This window comes from Mercenaria mercenaria, chromosome 1 (assembly GCF_021730395.1).
Source record: "Mercenaria mercenaria strain notata chromosome 1, MADL_Memer_1, whole genome shotgun sequence".
NCBI lineage: Eukaryota > Metazoa > Mollusca > Bivalvia > Venerida > Veneridae > Mercenaria > Mercenaria mercenaria.
This window is the reverse complement of record NC_069361.1, coordinates 8,659,777-8,671,874: the sequence shown is the minus strand read 5'-3', so window position 1 is coordinate 8,671,874 and position 12,098 is coordinate 8,659,777. Positions and strand designations below refer to the sequence as shown.

The window sequence follows — 12,098 nt, the reverse complement described above, 5'->3', positions numbered from 1 at the left end:
AGTGGGAGGGACACCTAGGGTCACTGGTTATATCAAAGTGGCCTGGAGCAGCAGTGGGAGGGACACCTAGGGTCACTGGTTATATCAAAGTGGCCTGGAGCAGCAGTGGGAGGGACACCTAGGGTCACTGGTTATATCAAAGTGGCCTGGAGCAGCAGTGGAAGGGGGGCACCTAGGGTCACTGGTTATATCGAAGTGGCCTGGAGCAGCAGTGGGAGGGGCACCTAGGGCCACTGGTTATATCAAAGTGGCCTGGAGCAGCAGTGGGAGGGGGGCATCTAGGGTCAATGGTTATATCAAAGTGGCCTGGAGCAGCAGTGGAAGGGGGGGCACCTAGGGTCACTGGTTATATCAAAGTGGCCTGGAGCAGGAGTGGGAGGAAGGCACCTAGGGTCACTGGTTATATCAAAGTGGCCTGGAGCAGCAGTGGGAGGGACACCTAGGGTCACTGGTTATATCAAAGTGGCCTGGAGCAGCAGTGGGAGGGGGGCACCTAGGGTCACTGGTTATATCAAAGTGGCCTGGAACAGCAGTGGGAGGGACACCTAGGGTCACTGGTTATATCAAAGTGGCCTGGAGCAGCAGTGGGAGGGACACCTAGGGTCACTGGTTATATCAAAGTGGCCTGGAGCAGCAGTGGGAGGGACACCTAGGGTCACTGATTATATCAAAGTGGCCTGGAGCAGCAGTGGGAGGGGGGCACCTAGGGTCACTGGTTATATCAAAGTGGCCTGGAGCAGCAGTGGGAGGGACACCTAGGGTCACTGGTTATATCAAAGTGGCCTGGAGCAGCAGTGGGAGGGACACCTAGGGTCACTGGTTATATCAAAGTGGCCTGGAGCAGCAGTGGGAGGGGCACCTAGGGTCACTGGTTATATCAAAGTGGCCTGGAGCAGCAGTGGGAGGGACACCTAGGGTCACTGGTTATATCAAAGTGGCCTGGAGCAGCAGTGGGAGGGACACCTAGGGTCACTGGTTTTATCAAAGTGGCCTGGAGCAGCAGTGGGTGGGACATATAGGGCCACTGGTTATATCAAAGTGGCCTGGAGCAGCAGTGGGAGGGACACCTAGGGTCACTGGTTATATCAAAGTGGCCTGGAGCAGCAGTGGGAGGGGGGCACCTAGGGTCACTGGTATTACCCAAGTGGCCTGAAAAAGCAGCTTGTGGGACACATAGGGCCACTGGTTCTACCCAAGTGGCCTGGAACAGAAATGGGAGGGGCACCTAGCGTCACCGGTTACTCAAGTGGCCTGGAACAGCAGTTTGATGGGCACATAGGGCCGCTGGTTCTACCCAAGTGGCCTGAAACTGCAGTAGGAGGGGCACCTAGGATCACTGGTTAACCAAGTGGCCAGGAACAGCAGTTGGAGGGGCACATAGGGTAACTGCTTCTACTTAAGTTGCTTGCAACAACAATGTGTGGGACACCTAGCATCATTAGTTCTACCCATGTGACCTGAATAGCAATGAGAGGGGCACCTGTGGTCACCAGCTCTACCCAGTTAGCCTGAGATAGCAGCTTGTGGGGCACCTTGGCTCTCCTCTACTATTTTAGCTTGAAGTGACCTAAATTGGTATGATAAACAAAATAAGTAATGGTATTTTATTTGAAAAAAAAAATTCTGACAGTAAAAAAGCTGTATTGGTTTTTACACAGGTTATAGATTTGATACAAAATGGGTCCAAGATGGCAGTGACCAATGAGAACAAGTTACAATATTTAGACCACCTAGCTCAGTACAGACTGGCTAATGCAGTACGCGACCAAATTGATACTTTCCTGAAAGGACTCAATGAATTAATTCCAGACAATTTACTCAGTATATTTGATGAAAATGAATTAGAGGTAAGTAGGGTTCTTTTTCTTGTATTGTTCATGTTGCCTTTTTACCAGCAGCATATAAGATATATTAGTAATATGGGTGATTTAGTTGTTCTGTCTGTCTATTTATTATTTATGTATATTTATGCAGCTAGCAAGATAATAGGTAGCAGTGCCAGTCTGTTTGTTCTATGTTATATACTTGGCTGGAATTTCTTATGATTTGATTAAAAGAATAATATTTACATTGCTTCTGCATTTGGAATGATATACCTATTTGACCCATATATTTGCAATTTCTGATCAACTAACATGGCTATGGCATCCCTTAAAGGTGGAACATTTCATAGGTCACAATACAAGACTGGCTACTATTGTTTACACATGTCACATTGTCATATTAGCTACATGCATTTTATTAGATGTTGCCCTTGTAAAGCATGTGTTGAGACACGACATAAGAATTTTTGATATTCCAACACCTGCCGATAGTTGATGGTTTTGTTGTTGCTTTAGATGTATGCAACATTGGATCCATTAAAATATTGTGAAAGAATAGAAAACAAAACTTTAAATATAAGATATAAAACACACTTTAGTAATTTCTGTTTGGGCATGAAAGCATGGTTATGTTTTAATTGAGCAAACTAAAGGATAGCTACTTTGAATACCTGTGTCCATCAGTCCTGTAGGTGTCTTGTGCGTCAAACTCACCTATCACTATCTTGCCCAATTCTTTGATACCTGTATAGTGACATACCATGATGTAAGGGTTGTAAATTATGGTTTTAGTTCTAGGTAACTTGCCCCATAATTATTTCCCAATTCCTATATATAGCTTCCACCTGTATCATCTTGTGTGTTCAACAGTAACTCCTTTGGCAAATTGCTGTTATTTGGTGTTGTCAGTCACCATGAGCTACTGCTATGGGCAGTTACACTGTTAATGGTTGTGGTCAGTCCCCATTTCAATCACCATGAGCTACTTTTATAGCCAAGTGCTCTTTTATTTGGCATGGTCAATCAATCACCATGAGCTAATTGTAATGTATGACCAGATACTCTGTTATTTGGTGTGGTCAATCACCATGAGCTAATTGTATGACCAGATGCTCTGTTATTTCTTGTGGTCAATCACCATTAGCTAATTTTATGGCCATATGCTCTCTTATTTGGTGTGGTCAATCACCATGAGCTTATTGTATGGCCAGATATTCTGTTATTTGGTGTGGTCAATCAACATGAGCTAGTTTTATGGCCAGATGCTTTTTATTTGGTGTGGTCAATCACCATGAGCTTATTGTTGCCAATGCTTGTTATTGGTGTCAATCACAGAGCTAATTTATGGCATCCTCTTATAATTTGATGTTGGTCAATCACCATGAGCTTATTGTATGGCCAGATGCTCTGTTATTTGGTGTGGTCAATCAACATGAGCTAATTTTATGGCCAGATGCTCTCTTATTTGGTGTGGTCAATCACCATGAGCCAATTTTATGGCTAGATTCTCTGTTATTTGGTGTGGTCAATCACCATGAGCTATTTGTATGGCCTGTTGCTCTGTTATTTGGCATGGTTGATAACCAAGAGGTACTGGTATAGTCAGATTGTCTATATTGCTTAAACCGGTTTCACATTCTGTGTACTAGAACAAGCACGCACAAAGATCCACCAGGACTAGCCAGTATGTATTTTTTTCTGTGCTATTTACTGAGGTCACTATCCCTGCTATGTAGTTTGTATCCACATCCTTTAGGATTACCACAATAAACCAGCAGATACTTGTCAAGGGTTACATTAATGATCCTATAGTGACATGTCTAGATTTATTTACAAACAAGATATTGCTATTGAGCTATGTAGACGTGGAACCATTAGTTGTATATGAATGACCACAAGATCTTTTTGTACTTCTGGTAAAAAAAGAGAGTACCGGTATTAACCACTCCTAGGGATTTATTGGAATATTGTTGTATAATCTTAGCAGTAAGAACAATAATATAGAAAAGAACAAGAATTTTACATTTGTTGGTGATTCAAGGGCAGACATATGAATGAGGTTTATATGAAGATTGCCTGACAAATACCAATATTTTGTGGGTTATTTTATTAATGTGAACATTACTAGCTACTCTGCCATCGCATACTGCAGACAATGATATGATTAATTCTAGTATGACCTTTAGTGACTCATATATATGTTTGATGTACACAAAATCTATTTTCTTTATCTTTTATCCATTTCTTGTTTGTTGATTATATGTAATTTTGGATTATTAGCTCATCTGATTTTTTGAAAAAAAATGATGAGTTATTGTCATCACTTGAGCGGTTGTCGGCGTCGGCGTCGGTGTTGCCTGGTTAAGTTTTATGTTTAGGTCAGCTTTTCTCCTAAACTATCAAAGCTATTGCTTTGAAACTTGGAATACTTGTTCACCATCATAAGCTGACCCTGTATAGCAAGAAACATAACTCCATCTTGCTTTTCTCAAGATTTATGGCCTCTTTTGTACTTAGAAAATATCAGATTTCTTGGTTAAGTTTTATGTTTAGGTCAACTTTTCTCCTAAACTATCAAAGCTATTGCTTTGAAACTTTGAATACTTGTTTACCATCATAAGCAGACCCTGTACATTAAGAAACATAACTCCATCTTGCTTTTTGCAAGATTTATTGCCCCTTTTGGACTTAGAAAATCAGTTTTCTTGGTTAAGTTTTATGTTTAGGTCAGCTTTTATCCTAAACTATCAAAGCTATTGCTTTAAAACTTGCAACACTTGTTCACCATCATAAGTTGCCCCTGTACAGCAAGAAACATAACTCCATCCTGCTTTTTGCAAGATTTATGGCCCCTTTTGGACTTAGAAAATATCAGATTTCTTGGTTAAGTTTTATGTTTAAGTCAACTTTTTCTCTTAAACTATCTAAGCTATTGCTTTGAAACTTGCAACACTTGTTCACCATCATAAGCTGACCCTGTACAGCAAGCAACATAACTCCATCCTGCTTTTTGCAATAATTATTGTCCCTTTTGGACTTAGAAAATCATTTTCTTGGTTGAGTATTATGTTTAAGTCAACTTTTCTCATAAACTATCAAAGCTATTGCTTTAAAACTTGCAACAGTTTTTCACCATCATAAGTGGACACTGTACATCAAGAAACATAACTCTATTCTGCTTTTTGCAAGAATGATGGCCCTTTTTAGACTTAGAAAATCATGGGTAGGACAATATTTCTATTACCCAAAAAAAAATCAGATGAGCGTCAGCACCCGCAAGGCGGTGCTCTTGTTACTTATATATGAAAGTTAAGTTTTTATGATGGAATAATGGACATGCAATGATTATTTTAGAAACTGCAGTAAATGTTGTTTCCAGAAATCTAGAGGTGGCCTGTATATTATCCACTGTGTAAGAAATACATAAAGAACTGGATTTCATGTTGTCTGTCAGGATGTGCATACTAAGACATGAATACTAAAATACAATAGATCTCTTTAAATTAGCTAAACTTTCTGTTACATGGCTAATTTAGGTTAGGATTCTATGTCACATCCAAGTCTCTTGATCAGGGTCCATGCTGAAAGTCAATTGTTTGACCTTTGGACTTCAGGTCAGGTCCATATATTTTAAATCCCTTGAAGGAATTTCATCAATACACTTCAAATGTTCACTTGATTAAAAGGAAGACATGCAGAACCCATGTTTCAATTACATCAGCTGAAGGTCTAACCTATTACCTTGGTACTGACACAAACGTATTCCCCACAGGATACCAATTTATAGAACTAGCTTTTTGTAGTAAATATTTATTCTGTTTTATATGTCCTGTTTTATATATCCTGTTTTATGTATCCTGTTTTAGTTGCTATTGTGTGGAATGAGGAAATACAGTGTTGCTGATTTGAAAAACAACCACATTATTACAGGGTCTTCACATGCATTCCGTAGGGTAAGTCATATTTTATCACTTCTCATGCATTCTGTACGTTTGTAAAATCTGTGAGAAGGGAATCATAGAAGACAACCAATCAAAATAATAGCAGACTAACGATAACAACACTGTGTCAAAGTACACAGAGACTTTTTAAGTCGATCTTACCTCTCATGCATTCCATAGTGTATGTCAGTGATCACTTCTCATGCATTTCTCATGTAGTAATTGAGAGAGTAGGGCTTTGAGAGATAAATAGACAGAAAATGTTTTCAGTAGAGATACCTATTCTTAATCTTGAAAATATGACTGTTTACACATATGTAGTTCAATGACTGTTTACACATACGTAGTTCAATGACTGTTTACACATACGTAGTTCAGCTTTTTTGCATTTGTCCTGATGCTGTTTTAATGAAATGTTTCAGAAAAGTCTTGATTAATAATACAAGAGATATATTAACACTAGAATATGATTCTGTTTCTGAGATTATTAGTTCTTATTTTTCAGAGGCTAGACTGGTTCAGGTGTTGATATCAAAAGAAGCTTGTATTGTCAATGATTTAAACTGGTTCAGTTATGGAAATTACATATTTGTATTTTCCATTTTCTGGACTATTTCAGTTGCTGATATCACAAGTTTGTATTTTCCAGAATCTAGAGTTGGCCAGTTGCTGAAATGATGTTTTTAGCATGCCATCATCAGATGGTGGGCTATTCAAATCACTCTGCATCCGTGGTCCCTCCGTCCTTCCGTCCGTTAACAATTTCTCATTATCGCATCTCCTCAGAAACTACTGGGGGGGATTTCGACCAAACTTTGTCAGAATGATGTATTGGTACCCTAATTGTGTCCCCCTGAAAATCAGACTGGTTCAACAATTTTTGAGTGAGTTATGGCCCTTTGTTTATTTTGATTTCTAATATAATTTTATATCCAGTGGCCCTCCAAGTTCTTAATTGGTTTTTTATGGCCTTACCTGTAGAAGGGTCATAAAGTCTGCAGACACTAATGAGATAATGATTCAAGTTGTTCATTATTTTCCTATTACACCTCAGCAGTGGATGGACTACCCTAGCAGATTGATGATTAAGGGGACGCATATTGCTACATTCACAGTTCATACAGCAATGCGGAAGGGGTGCATATTCAAGAAATCGATAGTGGGAAAATAAAAAACATATTCCTAAACTGATATAATACTGATGGACACCTGTAATATTCAGTATTTTGTGGATAAGGATGTGGTACTATGAATGTAATAGGAAAACAGAGGTGTTTGTGAAAGTACATTCAACACAAAATATTAAGCTTTTGTATAGGGAAAAAACAGGTTTTTTACAATAACAGTGTTCCAAATAATGTTGAAGGGATGAGATTTTCTTTCTAACACACCAGGTTTGCTTAAACATGTAAAAATTTAACGCCACGTCAGTTCATCTCGGGATGGACGCCATATTTCTCATTGATAAAAAATGTAAACAAAAAAATCAGAGTGGAATTAGCATTGCAAGGACATAACATGACATTCTACACAATGAATACCTTAGAACAGATATCTAAGATGCTACACAGGTCAGGCGGGTTAAATGCATATGTCGATCACTTGAAATTCATCTTGAAAAGGTGGTTAATTTTAGTTTGTTTACATGGTTTTTAATTTTCCCACGACTTCTCGGCGATTCACTGCAAATGTATTACTGCGCCGGACGAAAGGTAACTCTAATAAACAACGGGAGACAATTTAGGTGTCAGCACGTGTACGATTTTTAAATAAACATGTCGATGATTACAATTTCTTATCAAATAAAGAATCCTATTCAGATATTCGTCTTTAATATTAGAAAATTATTAATTTCTGTGGACATTTGTCAAAAAATATTACTTACAGTGGACTACTTTGCGCATCAAACTGGTTTCCGCTTCAGCTGTGAGGCACTTCCGTTATACTTTTGACAACAATAACAAAACACAAAATGAATCAATAAAGTCACTTATAAACCGACTGCTACTTAAATCAGTGTAAGTAAAGTTGTTGTTACATTATTATACATGTTCGTTACGTTATGAGATAAAGTTTATCTTGAACTGCATAATCCATTAATTACGTTTACATGATATTGCATTTACAACTTATTTGACCCCATTTTTTTACGTGAATGACAGCATTCTCGTGCAACTCGTGCAAACAGAGTTATGAAAAGTATGGTGGAGAATTCAAGGACAAATTATAAATGACATTAAAGTGAGAATAACTGTATATTCGTCCAGTTTTGATCATTGACATTCCTGCTGTGTATTAGTAACTTTTGTGAACAAGATTATAATGTTACTTTTGCACATATACACATTGATTGGACCTCTCAACCAAATTTCATACCTTATTTTAGGGATTTTTAAGACAGTAGATTTTCAAAAGTTTGTTCAATGTGTTTTGATATTTAAGTGCATTGTAGTTCATGAATACCAAGTTAAAAATTAATAATGGCAACATTTCTAGGCCTTTATTGTAAGCCACTAGACTTCTGTAACGATAAATGTTTAATGTATTAAGGGGAATATACTCGTTTAGTTTTGTAATGTGGCATTCCTTGACCACCGTATCTTTTCTTATGCACTACTTTGTAAACAAACTAAATAATGTGTTTTAGCTCACATATGCCAAATGAAAAGCAAGACAGTGAACTTATTTCACATTGTTTCTTTAAATTAGAATCTGTAGGACATTGATAAATGTTTGGACAAAGTGAAGCACTATTATTTTCGCACCAAAAAGTCTTAATTGTTGACTTTGAATGTACACAAGAAGTCTTATGTAATTCAACAATAACTTTCTTGTTTCAGTTTTTCTCATTTTTATTTTAGTGAGCAATCCTTTGTGTACTTATAACAGTTGAAACAGTATTCATTTCATTTACCAAAACCGTGTACTTTTTTGCAGGTAAGTTTTATAATACCCCACCCACTTTTTTCTAATTTCAAAGTATGCGTCCCCTTAAATTGTTTAGTACTCAAATTTCTGGGTTTAATTATTAGTTATAATATAAGTAATTATATGTGCATTCTTTGTTTCAATAAGAAGAAAAAAATAATAAATGCATATAACTCATTAATGGTGATATCTCTCTTGTTTAGGGTATGGGTTTAATTATTAGTTATAATATTATATAAATATTGCATTCCTGAGAGGGTGATATGAAAAATGTTCACCACGAGATATATGAATATCGACCGAGGCGCCAGCCGAGGTCTATATTCATATTTCGAGGGGTGAACATTTTTCATATCACCCTCTCAGGAATGCAATATTTATTGTATTATACCGAAATGACACTAAAGGTCAAAACATTTACTGTAAAATGAACATAATGATTTAAATGATTTATCTAACGTTAAAAATGAATTACCAAATAATGGAGACTGAATTAAGGAGTGCTTACTTGTTAGCACTCGGATGGCAACTCATCTGTGTAATAAGACATTTTTTGTAGATCTAGTCGACACGTTTGCATATCGCTGAATCCTATGTTAAATTATGCGCATTGTCATTTCAACATTGTGACGCTGCTGAAATCGCTAACAGTAACATTCGAAAAACGGCGATAACTTTATTATTTCTAAACGAAACATATATGTGTGAACACTTATTTTCTTAGTTAGATCATTTCCAATCTCATGGAAATAGTTTCGATTCAATATTTGATTAAAAGTTGTTTTCGAAATTTTTGGCACGTAGAACAAATCATTAATAAAAGAAAAATCGGCCGGGTTCACAAATGAAAGAAATTTAATCCTAAATTATAAAAGCACATCTTCTGAAAAGTTAAGGTCTCAGTCTTTTACTCAGTGCAAAAGTATCAATTACTCAACGGGAGATATGAAAAAATAATATCACATGCGTAGAAAAACAAAATAGCGCCTTTGCGCATGTGATATGAAATTATGTATCATATCACATGCGCAGAAACTGAAAATAACGATTTTGCGCATGAGATATAAAATTACTGGGGAATATGATATATTATTCAAGTTAAACTAATGGGAAATTTGCATTGGATATTTATGTGAGGTATAATAAAAGTAATTATATGTGCATTCTCTGTTTCCATAATAAGAAAAAAATAATAATTGCATATAACTCATTAATGGTGTTATCTCTCTTGTTTAGGGTCAAGGACACTTATTTTGATCTATTGACCTACTTTTTTGTTTTTAACCTACAACATTCAAATTTGGACCACATGTATAGTTTGTATGAGTTGACCTTGATCTTGACCTAGTGACCTACTTTCACATTTCTGTAGCTACAGCCTTCAAATTTGGACCACATGCATAGGTTTGTGTACCGAAATAAACTTTGACCTTGACATTGACCTAGTGACCTACTTTCCAATTTTTGAAGGTACAGGCTTCAAATTTGGACCACATGCATAGGTTTGTGTACCGAAATTAACTTTGACCTTGATTTTGACCTAGTGACCTACTTTCACATTTCTCAAGCTACAGCCTTCAAATTTGGACCACATGCATAGTTTTGTGTACGGAAATGAACTTTGACCTTGAGATTGACCTAGTGACCTACTTCCACATTTGTCAAGCTACAGGCTTTAAATTTGGACCACATGCATAGTTTTGTGTTCTGAATTGAAATTTGACCTTGATTTTGACCTAGTGACCTACTTTCACATTTCTGTAGCTACAGCCTTCAGATTTGTATAGGTTTGTGTACCGAAATGAACTTTGACCTTGACATTGACCTAGTGACCTACTTTCATATTTTTGAAGGTACAGGCTTCAAATTTGGACCACATGCATAGTTTTGTGGTCCAAAATGAAATTTGACCTTGATTTTGACCTAGTGACCTACTTTCACATTTCTCAAGCTACAGCCTTCAAATTTGGACCACATGCATAGTTTTGTGTACCGAAATGAACTTTGACCTACAGAGTGACCTACTTTCACATTTCTCAAGCTACAGGCTTCAAATTTGGACCACATGCATAGTTTTGTTCTGAATAGAAATTTTACCTTGATTTTTACCTAGTACCTACTTTCACATTTCTCAAGCTACAGCCTTCAATTTGAAGCACATGCACAGTTTTGTGTACCGAAATGAACTTTGACCTTGATTTTGACCTAGTGACATGTCCTGGATTTTGACATAGTTATCTACTTTTAGGATTTGGAGCTAGTCTTGAAATTTGGAACATTCAAAAATGGCTCAATGGTGGGCACCAAGATCACTCTGTGATCTCTTGTTTTTTATTTTCAGCTTTTAGACTGTTTTTCCAGGTTCTAGACTGGTTCGGTTGCTGGTATCGTGAGTTTGTATTTTCCAGGTGGTAGAGTGGTTCATTTGCTGATATTATGAGGTATTTTCTAGGTTCTAGGCTAGTTTGATTGTTGATATTATGAGTTTGTATTTTCTAGGTTCTAGACTGGTTTAGTTGATATCGTTAGTTTGTATTTTCCAGGTGGTAGACTGGTTCATTTGCTGATATTATGTGGTTTTAGTTACTGATATTTAGTATCTTCATTTTCCAGGTTCTAGACTGGTTCTGGACAATTATCAGTAGTTTTAGTGATGAGCAAATGGCTAGACTGCTACAGTTTACCACTGGCTGTTCACAGTTACCACCAGGTGGCTTTGCTGAGCTGGTTCCCAAGTTTCAGCTGTCTCCTGGCTATACATACAATACCTTACCCACAGCTCATACTTGGTAAGATAGTTCATCATATTGATAATTGAATAACAAAATTTGTTACAGTCTAGTGAAGACTACCAAAATGTTAAATGTGTCACAACAAAGTAATATTATATTGTGCATGTTTAAACTTCTTCTGCTTACTGTATTTGTCATATGGCTTCATTGGTACTGTGGTTAAGGTCACTGACTTAAATTCAAAGCAGTGGGTTTAAGAACTTGTCTGGAATGTTGAATTGTTTCATGAGAACTCCATGTAGTCAGCTTGTGGAAGGTTTGTGGTTCTACCATAGAGATTGCCTGAAAGCTGGAAAGTTACTATATAACCTAGGCTGTGTCAGTTTGACTCAAAACAAAAATAATTGTCAGTTGATTAATAAAGCTTGGTCAAAAAGAAGGAACTTCATTTAAGAAATAATTTATAGCAAAAGAGTGTTTTAACACTATTTATGCACAATGGGCGGTTATACATCGGGCTCAATAATTTCACGAGGGCACAGCCCTCGTGAAATTATTTGTATGACGTATTACCGCCCAAGTGTATAAATAGTGTTAAAACACGGTTTTGCTATAAATTATTTCGATTCTAATATGCCCTTAATCTAAAACAGTAGATAAAATATAGTAGCGCT

The 12,098-nt window shown here is 37.0% G+C and overlaps 2 protein-coding genes across 2 annotated transcripts in view; one reads left to right on the top strand and one right to left on the bottom strand.

Moving 5' to 3' along the window:
- The window catches only part of LOC123545048 (uncharacterized), a 550,315-nt gene that overhangs the window by 131,646 nt on the left and 406,571 nt on the right, over positions 1-12,098 (bottom strand). The window lies entirely within an intron of this gene.
- Positions 1-12,098, top strand: part of LOC123545035 (apoptosis-resistant E3 ubiquitin protein ligase 1-like) — a 65,524-nt gene that overhangs the window by 52,431 nt on the left and 995 nt on the right. The window contains exons 13-15 of the mRNA XM_053539072.1: positions 1,659-1,847; positions 5,690-5,776; positions 11,306-11,481. Coding sequence (XP_053395047.1) covers positions 1,659-1,847; positions 5,690-5,776; positions 11,306-11,481 — 452 coding nt within the window. The remainder of the gene's footprint in view (positions 1-1,658; positions 1,848-5,689; positions 5,777-11,305; positions 11,482-12,098) is intronic.